Genomic DNA, 21,280 nt, shown 5'->3' on the forward strand with positions numbered 1-21,280 from the left:
CCCCACTGACAAGTCCCCCTGCGGCCCTCCAGAGGACAAGTAGTTACAGAAGATGAATGTATGTATGTATGTGTCCTACATGTCTGGTGTTGCTCCTGGTATACTGTTACTCATGATGTAGGTCAGTGACTGAAATATTGTGAAATGATTTCTCCACACCCTGTCCTACCATTGTTCTCTTTTCAAAATGTACAATGCGTCTGTCAGATTATCTCTATTCTATCTATTGTGAGTGTTGACAGTTTGATCAAGGAAGCTACAATATTGCACTGATGTGATCTGTTTAGTTGGAGTAAAACACAGAAACTTTGTAGGAAATTCTCCTTTTGGAGCGACAAGGTAGTGCTGGCAATAAGCATGTCACTGGTACGGGAGTGGAAATATTTCTTACATAAAAACACAAATAAGAGAAGCACACATGTTTTGGGATACTTGTTAAACATATATACGGTACCGTTTAAAAGTATTTGCACCAGACAATTTTACACATTTCTCCATGAAAATGACAATGAATTTTTTTGTTTTATATTCATCGGCAACTCATTCATTCATCTTCTGTAAACTGCTTGTCCTGTGAAGGGTCGCGGGGGGACTGGAGCCTATCCCAGCTGTCATCTGGACAGGTCTCCAGTCTATCACAGGGTGAACACAGAAAGACAGACAACCATTCACACTCACACGCACACCTACAGCCAGTCTAGAATCACCAATGAACCCCACACAGACAAAGGGAGAACATGCAAACAGAAAGGCCCAGTCGAACCCAGGACCTTCTTGCTGTGAGGCATGAGTGCTCACCACCTCGCCACTGTGCCGCCTCAATGGCAACTAACTGACAATTTTCATTAAGTATTTATATATTATATTTTACATGAAATCTGAGACAACAGGTGGTCTCTATCCCTTTACCTAAAGCTCAAAATTATTCAACATAAATAACATTTCTTTTAAGTTTGTACATAAAAAATAAGTTTTAATAAATGATAAATGATCTCACAAATTAATTTCCTGTAAGCTTTTAGCTCTACTAATATTCACTGTGGAGTTTCAAATTCTAATACAGTGTGTATTTTTTTTTATAAGCTTTTCACATATTTTCCTGCAATTCGTTCAGGTGAGTTGACCTTGTATGGCAGGTTTAAAAGTAATGAGCAAGACATGAAAGCATAAAAGATCCCATATTTTGACATAGCTACAAAATGTATATAAATGTGTCATTTTGAATTATTTTATGGGGTTTACATCTTTACGTTCACTGTGTAAAGATGTCTGACATTTTATGGCTCTATTGAACCACCAGAGGCCCCCTTTGCACAGCAGTCCAACACCACATCACTATCAAGAGCACTCCTAACCTGAGTTTCACAAGTTTTCCAACATATTGTTCTATTCACAGGTTCAAACTTTTTTTTAAATGACTTCAGACTGCAGTTTTATATATTCTGAGCAGATTGTTTTAGGCATTCAAATTAAGGTATTTACTATTACCTACTATATTTACTATTTAGATCAGATAGATAAGATGCACAGTTATACACAGTACAATGAACGGTGAAATGTATTTTTGTACCTGCCGCCAGTAAAGAAAAAAGTAATACAGTAAAAAACAGTAATAATTATACACAAGGTAAAAAATGTAAGTATAAATGTGTAACTGAGAGAAATAAAATAAAATAAAATATAAACTGTAGATTTGAAATGTAAATTTAAATGGGGGGAGTGGTATCTTGCATATACATGCAGATTATTAACAGCATTTTTAAAAAGCAGCTGTGTCAATGAAGTGTAGTGATGCAGTGGTACTTAAGTCCAGTTAAGGCTCAGAGCTGATCAGACGGATGGCATGGGGATAGAAACTCCACCTCTCAGTCTTTGTCAGCAGAAACAACGGCCTGATGGGAGTAGGAAGAAGAGAGAGTGTCCAGGGTGGCTGGGCTGTTTCAGGATCTTCTTTCAAACTAGAGACAATGAAATGGGCAACTGCTAGTTTTTATTTTTTCACACTTTCATCCATGGTTGGATTAAATTCTTAGGAAACTGAAATTAAACTTTCTTATTGGGCGTACTGACTCAGATTATATGTTTTATGATTTCCACTGGCACATAGAAACTAAACCTGCGGTCTAAAACTTAAATGATTAGTCAGTTAGTCAGTTAAAGGAAATCAGTGAGGGAATGTGTGCCTAGTGATTTATGTGCCTGAAATAGTACCACTATTTAAATATGTTCACTAAACCTTCTGGACATTTTTCCTTATTTTCTGATGCCAAATAAAACAAACTATCAAGAAATGTAATTGAGAGTGTATAGAAAGAGTGGGTAAGCTGTAGGCCCACTTTCAGTTTTTGCTGTTTGGAAGACACCTGGGAAAAGTGATTATGGCACCAGTGACTTCCAACTGTCAGGCCACACAATGAAGGCATTTTATTCCTACCCTGGCTTCCGTGATCCGAGCATGAATAACCATGTCTCCGTTTTCTCTTTTTTTGTCACTGTTAAGTAGGTCAGAGTGTGTGATTTAACCTGGTATGCCATTAACTCTCTTCCAACAGATTTTTTTTTTCTTCCAATTTCTACTGTGGAGTCATGTACATGCACGTGTAAATGATGGGCTTCTGCGTTATGCGTTGGACAAAGATGCTGTGGCACACTGCTAGCTCCTGGAGGTGATCTCCATCCATTTATTCTGGCAACTGGCGAATTTAAACAACAAGGCATACCACCATGTAATTCAGCTTCACACCACCCTTCCTGTACGAAAGGGGGAGAAAACACTGAGGAAGCAGCTTTAAACCTAAACCGACACTTACACAGCGGTTTTTAAACAGTCTGACAGCCAGAAACACTTTGTTAGCACAACAGATTTTGGGATTTTGTGTTATTATAATAAAATGTTACACATGATCTAAGTACGTTATATTCTAGTGGATGAGTAGGACTGCTTGAATGTTTTAAAGAGATGAAGTTGTTCTTGGAATTCCTAGTAACAGAAGCTAGCTCTCTCATGGTTTTGCTCATAGACTCAAATGAAATGTGTTTCATGCTAGTATCTACACATACATTGATGGCAGTGGCGCAAAAAGGGGGTATGCAGTATATGCGGTGCATATGGGCGCACCGCTAGGGGGGGCGCCAAAACAAGGATGGGACAAAATAATATGTAGGCCTATATATATATATATATGTTCTTGCGATTTTATCTCATGACTATTCTCAAAATATGTTTAAAATATAAGGCCTGGCCACTGGTAAATTTGCTATTTGCTATAATCAGCGACGTTACTGTGGTGGGCGCCCTCAATCTCCTTAAGGCTTTTCGTGCTTGTAAGCCCCAGTTGAGGGAGGAGGTGGGGAGGGGGGCGCTGCGATTGACGTGGTGATTGAAGAAAGATGGAGAAGGGAAAAAAGTTGTCAGGAGCTCAGTATCGAAAGAGGAAAAAAGAAAAGGAGAAGGCGTCTGAAGGAATGCGGCAGAAAATCATGAAATGGATGAAAGACAGAAACAGGTATGAACTAACTTACAATGAAACAAATAACTTCACAGAAAACAAGGCTAACGTTAGATGCTGCTGTGCTGCTGCTAGCTAACATAACTTAGTTTGGTCAGGCAAACGGAAATTGTAGTGATTTCTTGCTGATGCACACAGTTCTAGGTCAGGATTTAGAAATCGTTTGTGATATTAATTGTTATGTGGCAGTGACACGCGCAGCCATTTTCACACACCACCGCGACCGGCTCCGGCTTGGAAAGGCTCGGGGACGAAGGTGGCTCGCGGCTCCGGCCCTCGCCGCTTGCCGGGGGCGTGGACCGAGTGCTCCCTGCGCCCTCTCCGGGGGTTCACCCGTGGCCCCCCTCATCCCCGTCGCGATTGTCGACCGGGGCGGACTGTCCTCAGTGCATTGTGCATATGGGTGACTGCTAAGCATTTTGATTGTTTGTTTTGGTTAATTATCTCGCCTCACTAAGTACTGGGGTAACACGTTTTTACACTCCAGTACTAATGTTAAGATTCTTACAGAAAATAAAAAGGAAACAGTGTTTCTCAATCTGTCTGCCTTGTTTTTGTCTTATTAAGCTGTTTAGACTTTTTGATTTAAGTAAAGAAAACAACAAAAAGGGGCTGGAAATCCTGGTGGGACTGGTTTGTGGCTGCTTACATGATGTGAAATCAGATGTACTGATTTATTAATCATCTTTAACACTACTTGCTAGGCCTGACATTTTCATGAGTATCACCAATAGTAGGCTAAGCCAAAATGACCTACAGTTAATCTTCTTGACACAGTGTTATGATATAGCCTACTGTAGGCCTATACCTTTTTTCCCTTATGTCAGAGGCAACATTAACAAGTAGCTCACGCCCAGATGTAACTAGAGAATCACTTCAACATAATGATGTGCAAAACAGACTGTTTTTTTTGTTGTTGTTGTTGTTTTCTAATTGTGAATATTTAAGCTAACAGTAGACTGCAACACACAACAATGAATAGTTATTTAGTGGACTAATGCATGTTTCAACCAGGCCTATGTGAGTAAATCAACTATATTTAATGAGATGTCAATTTTATTCAGGTGTGAGGATGGAGATGGATCAGGAAATGAAAGGGCAAGTAGCAGGTAGGTCTAATATGAGGTGGAAGTGTAGGACAGTCACTATTCTGTTCTGGATTTAGTTAACTGATGTATTATGAATGATTAGGCCTACTGGTAACTGGACTGAATCAGATAGATGTGTAATATGTGCAGAAAGTCTGCAAAGTCATTAAGCTGGTTGTTTAATATGGGCTAGTGGACAAGACATGAGGGAGAGAGAGGAGAGAAATGAGACAGAGGAGACGGCAACAGGCAGAAAGGAGGAGGAGGAGACAGCAACAGGCAGAGAGGAGGAGGAGGAGACGGCAACAGGCAGAGAGGAGGAGGAGGAGACGGCAACAGGCAGAGAGGAGGAGGAGGAGGAGACAGCAACAGGCAGAGAAGAGGAGGAGGAGACAGCAACAGGCAGAGAGGAGGAGGAGGAGACAGCAACAGGCAGAGAGGAGGAGGAGGAGACAGCAACAGGCAGAGAAGAGGAGGAGGAGACAGCAACAGGCAGAGAGGAGGAGGAGGAGACAGCAACAGGCAGAGAGGAGGAGGAGGAGACAGCAACAGGCAGAGAAGAGGAGGAGGAGACAGCAACAGGCAGAGAGGAGGAGGAGGAGGCCCATGATGACATCAGGTAGGAAGTATTTTAGTGTTGATTACACAAAAATTTTTTTTGTGCCGGGGGGGGGGGGGGGGGGGGGGGGGGGGGCGCCGAAATCGATGTTGCATACCCCCCGAAAACTGTGTAGTTGCGCCCCTGATTGATGGTCATACGAATAATCATACATCAACACAACACATCCTGTTAGAGGACTGAAGCTGTTTGAGAGTAGATAATTTACTTGATGAATATGGAAACTTTAAAAGAACATGCAAACCACGCCATGGACTCTCAGTGCTTTCATCACCCAGCGTCATGCTTCTTCTTAGAGAAGAGCCTTCCTCCATCAGGATTGGAGTCTGTCTTTCTGAGTTCAATGTTTCTGTAGCATAAGTTTGTTTTAGGAGCTGGGGTTACTGGCCCCAAGCCCAACCTTCCCCCATTTCTGGGTTTGGGATTGTTTTGGGGTTGGTCTGTTAGTCCCCTTCCCTAACCTCTATCTAGTCCTCCAGGTAATGGATTATAGTCTCATACCACGTGAGGCCAGACAGGTTTCGGGTCGAGTACAAGCTGCCTCGGCACGTCAAGCCCGGCCAACCCCTGCTACTGTGTAATCAAGGTTTCTCCTTGAGAAAGCATTTCATACCAGCAGCGCAAGACAGACTCTCAGTGCACCTTGCATCCTGTATGCTTTCTCTTGTGTTTGTGGGTCCTGATTTGGATTTTTGAAACTGTCCCTACATGTTACCACACATGTTCAAAGACATGCTGAAACAGCATTTCTGAATGACGTTTGTTTGTGTTGTTTTAACTCATTTATATTTGGACAAGTAAATGAGAAAACCTTTTTAATATATATCAGTCACAACTTCCTGCCTTTCTCCTGCATGAATAACTGCAGGATGGTGGGAAAGTTTGACCTTCCTTATAACCAGCTAGTTCCTTATGTTTATATGTGTTCTTGTTATTTTGTCCACCCCTCTGTGTACCTCATCAATAGGCCACATTGTGTCCCGTTAAGTACCAAACCCTCCGTCAACACATGGCAGTCAGAATTTATCGAGCGGCAGCCAATCAGCGCGCTGCTTTTAGGGCGAGCCTCCGCGGCTCTTGTCCAATTACGCTCGCGGAACGGGACCCGTGCCTCCCGAGTAGTGCAGCGATGCGGTCACGTGACGCCAGGAAAAGGAATGCCAACATGGACCCGTGGCAAGGACGGGATGTGAGAGTGCTACGACAATAACACGACGGAGGCAGGGACCGAAAACACGGAAAATACGGAAAGCCGTCGACGGCGAAGCTCCTCGCGACCGAGCCTGCTCCCAGAGACACACGGTAGGTCGAGCCAAATGTCCGGGCTTCTCCTGCTGCAACTGAGGAGTATAAATAGAACAATTTTGACCCAGGCGAACTTGAGACTCGTGGATTCCAGTGCAGGCGCAGTTGTACTGCCGTGCAGCCGTCGGCTCCTCCTTTTATAAATACAGCCACATCGCAGTTTTATCTCAACTCGGTGATAGTTTGTTCGGGCTCAGTTCTCCTAGCCGTGTGCCTGTGGGCGCGTCGGTGCGGGCCGTGTTTACCCAGCGCCGTGTTCGTTGCTCTGAAGTGAAGAAGAAGAAGAGGCCCTGCTGCAACATGTGCCCGACGCTCTGACAGCGGCAGCAAACATCCTTTACATAAGTGCACACGGGGAGCATCTCACCACTGGTAGCGCGTCTGTGTGGACTCCAGCTTCAAATTTAGGGTGTGCGGACCGGTTGGGCGTCGCAGATGCACGCCTGGAGGTCACCCAGGTGATTAGAGCGGGACTTTTTACACTGCTACTTAAAATACAGACAAGGCCAAATCACTTTCCTTTATAGAAAATAGAATTACACACAGAATTTCAGCTGGTTAAACATGAAATAACACCTGGGGCTATTAGTTGGGCCTGTGCAGTAGATAGAGATGGTTATTTACATATTTGTATAAGAATGAATAGAATATCTTTATTTTTTAGGTGGCCTGAGGTCCCCTTTTAGGTGCAGTAAAAAATAAAAATAATAAATAAGGCAAGGAATGTAAGGGAAACTAGAATAAAAAAGTACAAAACTATGGACTATGGACACTGGCATGAAGTTATTGCACTTGTTTGAGAGAACTTACTGCACTCTATTGTGACTCTTAAAAAACAAAAAGCTCAACAGTATATAACAGGAGGGGAAAGAAAGCTTTAAAAGATAAAACAGGAAGTGCTGATGCCTCGTAACCCCTTTGTTAAAACCAAGCTTTAACACCTGAATTATTATTGTTATTTTGTACTATTGTCGCATAATTACAAAAAAATATATGTTTAATGACTGATATTTCTACCTATTGGTTCTCAAAGAGCTTTACAGTCACACATCTACCCATTTGCTCACACACATTCACAGTGCCACGCACTGGGAGCAACTGGGGGTTCAGCGTCTTGCTCACCGCTATTCGGTTTTGTGGACAACCTGCTCTACGTACTGAGCCACAGCAGCCCCTCAGCGTGTTGTACTGGACTGTAAGTCTGCACACTCGCTGCACAAAGGGCGGCAGGACTTCAGTGAGGTCTGCAATTAAGCAAAGCACTACCAAGTGTACTTGAGCAAAACGCTGAACCTCAAATTGCCTATTTTAGATATAAATTAAAAAAAAAATAGTTATCTATGCTCCCATTGATGAGGTTTAAATGAGACTTTATCTGAAGCAGCCCAAACCTAGCTGTCTAAATGTGGGAATTCTTTAAACAGAGACCAGATAAAATGAAATGGCCTACCACAGCAGCATAGCCCCTATGCACAGACATCTCAAGAAAGAACACCCAGGGCTTTCTGACCTCAAAACAAGAAGACAGCAGCGGCAGTATGTGAACAAGTGCAGTCAGTTTTGTCTGATTCTTAGAGGGCGGTCAGTGCCCGGGTGATGTTGCTACTGAGTTCTTTCTGATTAGATTTTGATTCACAAGGTCTCGATTCTATTAGATTTGATGTCAGCCATTGAGAGTTTCCATTTTTAAACTATCTTTCAAACTAATGTTGTCATTGGTTCCAGAGATTTGTGGTGTTTCCACTATAATTTCCCTGTAGTGTCCACATGTCTTTGCTTTTGTGCAGCGCTTCTCTGTCATCATACTTTCAAAATCCGGTCAGGGTTGAAGACTCTGTCATGCTATGGATCTCCCTCACACGTGGACTGATCTCACTGCGCAGTCTCAGGAGACTGGTCATGTGTAAACAGTCTCTCGAGACTGCAGCAAGATTTCTAACAAGAAGATGCAGGAAATAGTGTGTATTTCAAAATATCGTATTGTAAAATAGTGATTTAAATCAGAAGATCTTCGGTTCAGTGACCTTGAGAAAAACAATAAAGCTGAAATTGCTCTGTTTGTGTGTGAAAGTGAAGCATATAATTCAACATAGGAATTCCCTTTCTATCCCTCTTTCCCATTTTCCCCATCACTTGAGGACATAGGGGATGTCCTGAGGGAAAGTTGAATGGCAGAAGTTGTGGTTATTGTCTAGCGGTGAGTTAACCAAAGAATTTCTTAGAAATGATCCTGCTTATCAGAAAAAGAATCCACAATTAAATCAATTGAGAAAAATAATTGTTTGTTGCAGCCCTAATTGTGTGTGTTTTTACCTGCCTTTGTTATATTAAAATGTTAAAAATTAAAGTATTTGCATTATAAGTGAATCTGACAGAAATACACGCCTTGTTTGCGTCTGAAGATTCAGACGCAGCAGATGCATCACAAAGAGCAGAATCCTGGCCTGACATTTGAGAAGCTGGGAATGTTTGGTTAAATTTGGTTAAAAATGACTGAGATTTAATGAATTATCAGGATTATGTTCATTTTGTTTCATCATGGATTAGAATTTTAATTAATTAATAAAATCCAGTATATAAAAGATAGTAGTTTCCTTTAAAATTCATAATCAAACCATTGAAGTAAACAGACAGGACTGTTTACTGTAATGCCATTTTTACTTTCTGATGCATATTTAAACCTAATCTCACTGCTGCCTTTGCAGGTTTTGGTGATACCTCTTTGGGCTAGAATTTCATCAACATCCCTTCTACAGCATTGGCTTGGATCAATGGTGTCTCTCAGCAGCAGAACGCTGAGTTTGGAGAACGACCTGTTCAGGGACAGCGGCCTGTTCTCCCTCAGCCAGGGGGATGAAGCCTGCAGCAAGGGGGGCAGTTCAACCTCCTGTGACAGCCCTGACGCCGGGGAGCTGGGGACTATGCACTACTCCAGCCCTGGAGAGGAGGAGGACGAGGAGGAAGATGAAGAAGAAGGGGCGCATCTGCATATTTTTCTAGGAGCAACAGGAGAAGGGGAACTTGACAGTCAGGAACCAAAGCTGCCAGAATTCCCTTTCCAACCATCTTCCCCGTTTTCCCCGACCCTGGAGGATATAGAGGAGTTCCTGAGGGAAAAGATGCAGTTGGTCAAAGAGGGGCTGCTAGTCCCAAAAGAGGAGCCCTCCACTCTACTATGTAGCTCCACTGACACTCCATTCTCCACTGCGCCCCAGATTGCTTCCTCAGAGACTATCAGTGATCCAGGGACTAGTGACTCTCATTGCACTTCCGGCCCAGGCACTCCTCAAAATGAGAAAAACAGCCCTGGCCCAGCTATCCCTTCCCCTTCTGCTCAAGTTAATCCCTCATCAGCCACCTTGACTCCACCAGTGCTCCTGGGTGCTCCGCTGGTTCTCCAGCTCCAGCCCCTACCTTTGGCCCAGCCTCAGACTCCAGCAGGTTCTCATCTTGAAGGCCAAAGTGGTATTTGGCTCACTCATCTGGTCATGGGGCTTCAGGGTTCTACGGGACAAAATGTCACCCTGCTAGCCCCCCAGATGCCCTCCACCCCCACCACCTTGTTATCACTAAACAGTGTAGATAACAAATTGGTTGACCAGAAGTACGTGAAGATCGCCCCTCTGCCGATCACTATGAGGACTCTAGAGATTACGGGTGTGACAGGGCTTGCTGGGCAGGGCAATTGTCTCTTAAAGACCGTGCCTCCTCGGGTCACCAGAGTGCCGCCAACAGAGAGGGTCCACAAGTGCTCCCACCCAGGCTGTGGGAAGATGTACACGAAAAGCAGCCATCTAAAAGCTCACTTCCGCCGGCATACGGGAGAGAAACCCTACACATGTAGCTGGCCTGAGTGTGGCTGGAGGTATGTAACGTACTATATAAGCTTTAACAACATGTTTAAGATTAAGATCCCAGCAATACGCAAGTTTTGGGAGATTTTCTTACTTGCCAACACAATCGGCCAGATCTGAGAAGACCAGAGTAGCAGCAGTTTCATTTCAAACGCCTGTCAACTGTAAAACATTATTTATAGTGGTTTATAACACAAGGAAAACAGTATGTAAAGATATCTTAGAGACATCCTTTTAACCTTTATCACAATGACTGTCATCTATCTGGAATGCAGCTGGTACATATTTGTGTGGTCAAGAGCTTCTTGGACTACGTCACGTTGGGCGCTTTTGTTTTTTCTTCTTTTTATTTTTTGACAGCGATCTGGGTTGAGGGGGCACACCTGCTTACTGCTGTCCTTCTCTCCCAAAGCTTCGCTAGCTACAGTTTTTCTTGTCCTGATCCTCTCTTGCTACAAGAGCAGCACTGATTGAAGCTATACATATTCAAAACATATTTCTTGGATAGCTAATCATACTGGTTGGACTGTTCAGCTTTGCCACATGTGCTTTTAGGTATTCTGTTTTATCTAATACATCTGGTCCAGACTCTCTTTATGCCTCCAAAGGACCATTCTTTCAGATCTTCTTTGGGAGTTAAAGAATTAACATTGTCCTTTTTGTATTAGCAGCTGACATTGACTAGCAGCTATGAACAGAGATTTAACATCCAGTACCAAGCTGTATTCCTAATCACAACATCTTGTTATAGAGATGATGAATAAGTTCAACTACTTTAGTTTGTAGTTTTTTGAAGTTATACAAAGACGTGCCAGTGGAGTCACAGAATAAAAAAATATGGAACTGGAAAGTCAGACCTGGAAATGTGCATGATATATCATCTTTTTTTCCAAAGTAGCTTGTGTGCTAATCTGGAAACCTTGGTGTGGTTCATATTCTTTATAGTACTTCTCTAACCACACCAATTTCCTCTTGTGTCCCCAGGTTCTCCCGATCCGATGAGCTCTCTCGTCACCGCCGCTCTCATTCGGGCATCAAGCCATATGAGTGCTCACTGTGTGAGAAGAAGTTTGCCCGCAGTGACCACCTGTCCAAACACACCAAGGTCCACCGTAGCTCCAGGCCCAGCAGGATCATCAGAGCCACAGTGTGACACCTTCAGCCGGCCTAAACCCTGCCCTGCACCCACACACCTTCCCATGCCTCTCCAGCCTGGCTTTGTCTTGGACGGCGGGCATGAGGGTCCATGTTTCCCTCAGGACTTTTGGTGGAACTTTCAAAAGATTCTTGAGAGCTGGCTGCTGTGTGATGTCCTTCATTTCCCTTCCACTCCGCTATTTACCATTCAGTGTTCCTTCTGAGCAGCTCATCTTCTACTGAGCTAATGGCCACCTCAGGAAAGACTCATCTGAAAGTGGCTGGCTTTCATACATACACATACACAAATACGGCAAAATGCGTAACAGGAGTCAGTTACAGAGGCCATCCTGTAACCTTTGCTTGCATCCGTTTTTGCAAGTAGGGGTTAACCAGTAGTTACAGTGCATACAGAGTGTTCTTTGTATTTCACTTGGACTTAATTTTAGTTTTTATACATTTTGTTATGTTGGAGCCTCATTCCACAATTGTGTAAACTATTTTTCCCTCAGAGCCCCATAACATGACAAAGTAAAAACAGAATATTGGACATTTGTGCAAATTTATTTAGAAGGAAAGACGTAAATATCCAGTTAACAATAACCTTAGCTTTGACACCTGGAATATTAATTTTCAGGTGCTTCCCATTTTTGCTTGATTATCTTTAAAATGTTTCTATGTCTCAGTTGTGGACATCTGTGGTCAATTCAGTTGCTCAGACATAATTAAGAATGACACACAATGGTATATGTATATACACAGATCAGCCACAAAATTATGACCGCCTTCCTAGTATTGTATAGGTCTCCCTTGTGCCTCCAAAACAGTTGTGACTCATCAGAGAATGGACATGGGCCTTCTGAGGGTGTCCTGTGGTGTCTGGCAACAGAATGTTGTTAGTGGGGGGGCCTTTGAGGGGAGGGGCCTCTGTGGATCATCCCACAGATACTTGCTCACTTTGGGATCTAGTGAATTTGGAGGCCAGGTCAACACCTTGTGCTGTTCTTCATGTTTTTTGAGTTGTTCCTAAAGCGTTTTTGTGTGTGTGTCAGAGTCAGGCTTGTGACTTCTGTGAGTTCAGAAGTTTGGATAAACTGACTGCAAAGCCGGAGAGACAGGAGAGTGTCGAGGCAAAGAAGTAAGGCTACGAAAAAAATTCATCTGCATTCTCAAGAGCACAGTGGCCTACATAAGAGACACAATCACCTGCCCAATAGCATGGCATTGTTCTTAAGTGGCAGGGATAGGGGCACCGGTCAGGCTTGAGGGAAACCTGAACAGTGCAGAGTACGATAGTATCACTTCCTCAGTGAACACCTGCTTTAGATCACTCAGGTGAAGGTTCACCTTCCAACAGGACGGTGAGCCTAAGCACACAGCCAAGAGGACTCTGCTGTGACTGAGAGGCACATCTGTGAATGCCCTTTAGGGACAATGTCTAATGACGGTCCTCATCTTGCTTGACGTAGCTTGGAAACATTTGCCGAGAATGGCAGAAAATTCCAAAGTTCAGTTTTGCAACTTTTGTTTTTGTCGTATCATACAAGAAGAGTGAAGGCTGTAATCGCTGCCAAATAGCTGCTGCTTCAGTAAGTGCAGAGGAAAGGGTCTGGCTATATAATCTATAAAAACTGAAAAAAAGTTTAAAAATCTGTTGTTGCTCTGTTAATGTTGAGTGTGGATTGATGGGGAAAATGAATATGGTCTTTTTCTAATGAGACTGCAAGATATCAATCTAAAAAAATGAATGGATTTTACCTTTGCAGCTGTCTCTTCCTCAAAGCCAAACTTCAGGGTTCACATACACATGAAGCTTCCAAACAGCGTCCCTGTTTATGTCATGTGTTCTTATCACGAGGCTTGGATGGACACGACTCACGCGATGGAGTGTGGCAGCCATTTCTGTATGATGAAGTCTCCTTAAATGTCTGATTTTCAGAGTTAGAGCCAACTCTGAAGGAAGGACGTGACTGTTCATATCAGAGACGTTAATTAGTCATACCAAGCTTGGTTCTATTCACAGTTTGGCCTGAGAAAAACTCTTGACTCAGTGTTTTATGCTTCCCAACCCTAGCCTTTATTGCATTCATTCAATCATGATGTTTGGACCCCTATGCCTTTTCTTCTGTCCTAATGTCTTTATCGATGCCTTTGTCCATATCCCAAAACCTCTTGTGATCCTACTGTCATCATATGACTGCTTTTATTAACTGTGATTCTGAAAAAGAGGGTTGCCAAACCAGAAATCCCTGTTCTGCCCAGTAAGAGAATGGAAACTACACCCTTGGTGTAGTGGTGGTTTATAAGCCTCTTGTTCTCTGAATATCATCGTGGCCTAGAAAACTACTCGGCCTATACATGGCACTTTGGTTCAATGTTGCAACAGTGATGTGAAATACTGCTCTTTCCTTTTTACAGTAGCAGTTACTGTAAACATGTTTCTGTTGGTTATTGCAGCAAGAAAAGCTAATAGTTTAAATAGCTGGAAAGGCAGCTAACATCTATTCAATCATCTGTATTAGCATATTCATTATGATGTGTACGGAATTTAAAGGACAAAGATAATGTGTACAGCTTGTAGCCTTTATATAGATGTTTTTTTTTAATCAAAGAGAATTTTTCAATCAGCGCATTAAGCTATTCAGTCGTGTTTCTGGAGAGGTTTTTAGTCTGTTATGAGTTTTGATTGTAGCGTGATCAATCCGTGGAATGTCAGACTGATTATAGTCTGGGATTTGGAGTCCCACTCTGCCCATTTACAAACCATTTAGCATTAAACTGAGTCTGCTGGTATCAAGTGCACTTGTGTTAGTGGAAAGTGAGAAACAGTCATCGTGCTCTTAATGGCAGTTCCATAAAATGTATTGGAACTGCAAAATGCAAAAAGAAGAAATAGGGACATTTTCTAAGGAAGGTTAAACTACACCATGCAGCGCAGTCGCTATTTGTTCTTTAATCTCAAAACTTTGGTGCTCTATAACCTACCAGTGCTTAACGTGAAGAGACTGTGTAACTCAAAGCATAAAACTTCACATAACTGGATTGTCTCTGTCGAACCAGCAGGCACTTACTACCGCAAACCGTAAGATACAGGCAATCTTAACTTTAGCTCAAGCAACATTGGTGCTTTTGAATGAGCTCAAAACATAGAGCACTTCTGCATGTAGCAGCGCACAGCCATTTACACAGCAATCATCCTCATATCCTAGCATTTTGAACACACTAGATTCATTCTTTAAAAACAATCATGCTCTGTAACATAGAGACCCGTTCAAAGCAGACAGACGGGCAGACGTGTTTATCTGTCTGAACCACTGCTGTCTTTGTGTCTGAGCCTCCCCAGGCTGCTTCTACTGACCTAGATCCAGACCTGTATTCCCTAATCATCATCAAATTCTCTCTCTCTTTCTCTCTCATTCATGCCTGTGTATCTGGTTGAGCACAGTCAGTACTTGTTTTTGTTTGTTTGTTTTTTTAAATACCAGAAATGCTATTTTCCTATTTGCAAAAAATAAAGAAATGAAAAATTGAATATTTTGCTTTTTGCTTGTTACACAAGGTGTGTCTGTTGAAAAGAACAGTGATGTAGTCATGGAAATGAGCAGATTTAAATTAATATTTGAACAAGCAGCTACAGAAGATGAATGAATGAATGAAATTAATATTTGGGCTTATACACGTATGTGATAAAGGATACAATTACAGAAATATTGTAAATATTTTTTAACCCAACCCAAATGATGATTAAAAAAAAATAGAAATAAAAAAAGTAGAGATTGAGAGAAGAGAAGAAATAGAAATAGGAGAAAACATACACTATATTCATAGGAAGGATAATGGTACATGTATTATGCTTTATCAGTTTTTGCCCACTTGGAAACATACAGTAACCATGACACAAGCTAGCCATTGCTAGCCTGGAACCAAGACCGACTTTCCCCGCTGCTAATGGACCATCACCGCTGGGAACTGATTATGGGCCAGCAAAGATCTGCATGTTACAAATGATCACACAACTAATGATATTCTAAAATATGCAGCGATAACGTACCCATGTTTTTACTGTTTCTACTCATGACCAGCAGAAGATGACAATCATCAGCAGTTATTTGGAGTTGTGGTTGTGACTGCATTACAGTTCCTACATGGTGGTTTTCACTTAGTTTTAGCTCTTATGTGGTCTCAACCTAGCCTAGAATCTAGACGCGCCCCTAGCGGCAGCAAATTACATTTGCTTCCAGGGGCAGTGTAGTTACTCTCCGTTGACTTGAGATTTCGAAAAATCCAAAATGGACCGGGCCAATCACGAGTCGGTGGGCGGGCTTAACATGATGACGACTGACCTGCGACCATAAATTCCGTGAATTACGCGTGAATTCCCCATCCTGCTAGAACTACCAGAGCGATGGCTGCAGCTAGCGAACAACTTTCTTTCGAATCGGCTTTGGCCGCCACTCTGAAAGACTTGAAGTTAAGCTTTTCTCTGAGAAAAGAACAAGAAACTGCACTGAGGTCGTTCTTACAAAAGAAGGATGTATTTGGAGTTTTGCCAACCGGATACGGCAAAAGTTTGATCCACAGCTTAAAAATGATTAATGCAGGAGAAACACAACCTGTAGGCGAACTCATAAAAAAAAACAAAAACAGGATGCAACAAGAACTATTTAATATCTATTAGGATAAGTTTTTTCCACAACACATGCAAGGAACTCTCTTTTCCGTCGCTCTGACTACGTCACCTTCTTCGTTGCTCTGATTGGTTGTAGCGCTATCCTATTGCGTGGAGAGGGAGTTTGAAAGACAACCGTTTATCCCACCCCTCCGGTTGAGCCCTGTCTATGGAGAGTGCCCAGACCCTACATTTAATGTGGGTCTGGCTCGTCAGGCTAGTCTCAACCAACTTCTGAGAGAAATATCTGAATGCTAAATGCAGGTAGCAGACAGACCAAAACCTGGCTCTATGAAGGGCCAGTTGTAGCATGAAAGGTGTATGTGATGGAAAGTTACTATACTCTAGTAAAGATCTGCCGGACCAATCAAATCTTTTTGGTCGGCTTTATGGACAGAAGAGTAGCAGTGACATAGTCATACATGTCCTCTGATCGCTGTGGAATTGAATTTGTTTACAACAAAGTGGCCCTGATTGGTTGGCACACTGCCATATGATGATATTAAACAAACACAGAGCAACACAGGATCCCAATAGCCATGCTCCTTGTGTAACCCAGTTTTCCAATTTTTGCATATAGTAGCTGCCTCTTGCTCCTTGGAAGTGTTTCAGTAACTAAGTAATTGTCACATGAACCTACCATCCTCTTGCAAATTACACATATTTATTTGACAATGTTAAACAGAAACTAATGATATTGCACTAGTCATTATGAGATTTAAAAAATATAATAAATCTATAAAATAATATTCAGTACATTACAGCAACAACAACATTAAAATGCTGATTATATTATATTAACTAGACCGGTCAAAGAACACTGAGGCACTCTACAAGAAGGGCCAGAGTCGACTCCTTCAACATCTGTTGGACAATGTTGAGGATGTTCTATGAGTGTGTGGTGGCCAGTAACAGACTCATTCTACCCAAATGCACAACAGAACGCCACAGGAGCTCATTCCTGCCTGTGGCCATCAAACTTTATAACTCCTCCCGGTGAGTGTTAGTCACTCTTATCACTCTCAACACTTCAGACGCTGTTAATTTATTTGCAACCTCTTACCTCTGTATATTGTGAATACTTGTGCAATACTGTTTCTTTTACTTTAAATGCATCTTACTTTATTTTTATATATTTTTGTATTACTTTTATATTCTATTGTATTTGCTCTGTCACCTTGCAACTGTCACTTTAGGGGAGCAACAGCGACAAAACAATTTCAATTTCCTTGAAGGATTAATAAAGTATTCTGATTCTGATTCTGATATAGTATATACTTATATTATATAGTAACATATGTATGTATAAATGTAACGTATAAAGCAACATATTTTAAAGGAGATTGTGAATTTCCAAATATTGCCAAGCTTTGGTATGGTGTAACAGGAACGTTGCCAACCTGCTCTTCTTTCATTGTTTCTCTTTTGACCTGCTCTCTCCTAATACCACAGATTTTCTCACTGAAAGGACACCGATCAGAATTTCGTGCAGTGCTGAAAGACAGCGGGGATTACAGCACAGAGTGGGTGGCAGGATAACCAGATCAAGGCCACGGTTAACAAAAATGCTGCATAGATTTAAATCCTGTAATTGCTTTCAAGTTCTGGTTGGACCTGCAGCAGCAGGCCAGGGTATCTCTTAATTCAGCAATCTAGGAAGCAACAAGGAAGCTGCAGCTCTGTCTGTACGCGTATCGTGTTGGAATTTCTGGCTCTTGGTACTTTCCAGTTGTGTCTGGCAAGGAGAGAGCTGTCAGAGGAAGCCGGGACCAGCTTCAAAGCAAAAAATCCGAGTTGCTTCCTTTTCTGCCCTTGGTCTTTCACGCTGTCGCTTATCTGGCGTGGTGGAGTCAGAAAAAGCAGCTCATCTGATTCCTGTTTTTCTGATTTGATTCATAAGCATTTCATTATGTGTTTGAGAAGAAAGTGAGACTGCACAGGAGAGAAGAGTGCAGGGAGTTTCCTCTTAGAAATGAAATGCTGCCACAGGCTGTAATGTAACAGGAGCACTTGACAATAGTCGTGGCCAGAGGTTACTATAGGACAGAGCACTGTACTGTCTTTTAAAGAGGAACAGCACCACCTTTAAAAAGCTATGTAATAGTGTATTACTATGTAAATGTGACAACATTTAAAGCTGAAGACAAGAGACAAGTTATTCATCTGGTTCACTGGATAGCTTAAATGTATTTCTTGACAATTAAAAAGAAACTTTTGTTGAAAGGATTCTTCTTTTATCCCTTCTTAGCCTTTTTCTTTTGTCACCCTGGCCTGGCTGGAAACTAAACTGAATCATAAAGACATCCTGAGAAAAGTTCAAATCCGTTCTAGACAGTATTTTTAATATCAACAGTGCATCATATGTCTCTGTGTATTAAAAAAATAAAATGGTTTTCAGTAGAATTCTGGGTGGGTGGAGGTCAGTTAAAAATAACTTTTTACTTAACAGTGAAACAAGTTATCACCTGACTGTAGTTCCCTGGAAGGTAAGTATCTTTAAGCTTACTGTTTTGGCTGTGTTGTTAACTCTAACAACAAAACACAAAGTTTGCATCTAGTTGGTGAGCATAGGTAACATTTAGCAGCTAAATGTCCAGGTTTTTCTCAGTAGCTGGTAGAGACCAAACCCCTACATAAGGTGTTGAGTGGCCAGACAGATGACTCTAAATAAATATTAATGTTGCTATGTGCTGGCTGGATGTGTGAAAAAGAAATGAGTATTTGTTTACACGTTTGCCATTAACAACTTTGCAGGGTTGGCTGGTTAAATGTCATCAGTCTAGTGTCTATGGCTTATTCCTCTTCTTCTTCAACTGGAAAAAAATGAAAACTGTTAGATTTTCTATAAAACTGCTGGATTTTTTTTTTTCTTGTTTAGCTTTACATCAAATTAAAAGGATATGAAAGACTGAGCCAGACACACAGATCTTGTGTGCTAGCTTCCACGATAAACACATAAATACAACCCGCAGAAGATAATGATCAGAGGAATCATTATAGAGCACATTTTTCCTTCAGCTGTGAGCAGTCACTCAACTAACAGGTCAGTCTAGTATCACCACTATAAATACTCTATAACAAACATTAGAGCTATTCAGGCTTAATGCTTTGTTGGCAGGATGGCAGAATCCTATTAGGACATGTACTGTGCTCTGAATGGCTGCAATTAACTGTAGCCTAAAGTATTTGGAGCTACTTGTTGCTTATAGGTTTCTTTTTTGTTATATAGGGGTATATACTGATCAGCTTTTCTAGCAGCTGCAGACACTAAGTCACACTTAAATGCTTCTCAGTTTAAATGTGCTTATTAAGCTTCGTATTTCATATTTTGTACCTACTTATACTTAACAATTATCCAAATTGGTTTGTTAATTAACCCATGTCGTTAAAAATGTTGTTTAATTAAACTTAAAATGCAATATGTTTACTCTGTGGTCACACCAGATAACAACCAATGAACATGTGCAATGAGTTAGGCTAAGGCCCAGTTCCATTTCCTCTGCTGGCTCGATCACTTACACCTCCTTTGGCACCACCCTTTTGTTTAGTTGGCTGCCGTGTAAGGTAGGGTGTCCTGTATCTTTCGAAGATCAAGGCGTATTAATCATTTAGGTCTTTAAATCTTCAAATATGTTCTTTAATGTAGATACAAATATATATGTACATCAATTGTTCTAACAAGTATTCCTGTAAAAAACAAACAAACAAAAAAACAGCAACACCACAATGTCAGTAGACTGATGATTGACAGTAAAGTTATGTCAGTATCTTGTGTACCTTGGCAACCTGGGGAAGTTGCTCTGTCTGGTTCCCCCTCTGCTGGGAACTCATTATATTACTCATTACCAAAGGCAAACATTTATTTTAGTTTGACTACATGGAAATACCCAATATAAATAGTTTTTTCAGATTTGGTAGATAATGGTAGCACACAACATGCCTTAAACAAGAATTTATTGACTGTGATGCTCTAATTAATTGTCACTGTTATAACAGTACAAGAAAAAACAAATGATGAGGAGGAAATATGCTGTGGGACTAAGTGATCTGACCTGTTGTATTTGTTCGCCACTGTGCTGTGTAAATATCTGTTAATTCTCTTAACCATGATGTGAAGTCTCATGATGTGAAGTCATCCAGGTCATGGTATGTCTAAAACAAAGTTAAAGCAACCGCAACTGGACTTCAGTTCTGGACTGAAGAAGGAACTTGGATCAGTTGTGAAATGTTAAAATAAAATTCAGACAAGACCAGTGGTCTTTGTTTTAGATATGAGTGATATTGATTTCCATGGTAAAATATTTCAATATTTCAATCCCTACCCGTTGTAGCTGTGTTCTGAAATATCACCGTTCAGGTGAGGGAACTGCACAAACTACAGGTTTTGCTAAAGGGAGAACGGGCTTGAGTGATGTGCTGCCCCTTGGTGGTTAATCTGAAAACACACAGCTTCTACTGTCTCTAGATCTCTACAAATGTTATTATATTATGTTGGTAATGACTATATGATTTGGAAATTATCACAATGGGTTTTATCACACTGTGTTATTTCAAATGTGTCTGTACTTGTTACAAGGACTATAATATAGAATATCCTATTCCTGTTTACAAGGAAAGTATGGAAGACTGTTTCTAAAGTTTGTAGAATGTGACATGGCTTTTTTTTTTCTTTTTTTTTTTTTTTTTACATTTTTATTCATTCATTCATCCATCTTCTGTACCCGCTTATTCCTGTTAAGGGTCGCGGGGGTCTGCTGGAGCCTATCCCAGCTGTCGTCGGGCGAGAGGCGGGGTACACCCTGGACAGGTCGCCAGTCCATCGCAGGGCCTACATTTTTATTAAGTAGGCCTAATGTGTTCAATAACACTCAGTCAGAATAAAAAATCTCCACCGCACAAACGTAAACCACAGACACAGGCAGTCTCTGACTGAAAGTACAGACTGTATGTGTGTACTGTATACGGTCTATGAATGAGAATATAATGGTGACATACTGAGGCCGCCTAGTTTGTTCCTGATAGCCAAGCCAAGTTTTTTTTTTTTTTAATTACTTAATTAATTAATTTATTTTTCTTTCTTATTTTTGTACTGTCTGTTT

The 21,280-nt window shown here is 41.4% G+C and overlaps 1 protein-coding gene across 2 annotated transcripts; it reads left to right on the forward strand.

Annotated features, from left to right (window-relative positions):
• The first annotated feature begins 6,275 nt into the window (after positions 1-6,275).
• LOC311487035 (Krueppel-like factor 15) lies at positions 6,276-15,044 on the forward strand. 2 transcript variants are annotated; one of them, XM_084543129.1, is made up of 3 exons: positions 6,276-6,518; positions 9,227-10,386; positions 11,360-15,044. In XM_084543129.1, the coding sequence occupies exons 2-3, from the start codon at positions 9,293-9,295 to the stop codon at positions 11,526-11,528; spliced, it is 1,263 nt and encodes a 420-aa protein (XP_084399255.1). In that variant the 5' UTR covers positions 6,276-6,518; positions 9,227-9,292; the 3' UTR covers positions 11,529-15,044. The 2 variants fall into 2 exon arrangements, with proteins under 2 accessions (XP_084399255.1, XP_084399254.1); XM_084543128.1 differs by lacking the exon at positions 6,276-6,518 and having other exon boundaries at positions 9,156-10,386.
• The last annotated feature ends 6,236 nt before the right edge of the window (positions 15,045-21,280 follow it).

Source organism: Chelon labrosus (genome assembly GCF_963514085.1).
Source record: "Chelon labrosus genome assembly, chromosome: 4".
NCBI classification, from domain to species: domain Eukaryota; kingdom Metazoa; phylum Chordata; class Actinopteri; order Mugiliformes; family Mugilidae; genus Chelon; species Chelon labrosus.

Excerpts from the sequence above, each read along its gene's own strand:
- LOC311487035 (XM_084543128.1), top strand. The coding sequence starts at position 9,170 with ATGCCATTTTTACTTTCTGATGCATATTTAAACCTAATCTCACTGCTG. Across the intron at positions 10,387-11,359 it reads TGGCCTGAGTGTGGCTGGAG|GTTCTCCCGATCCGATGAGC; the intron begins GTATGTAACGTA and ends TTGTGTCCCCAG.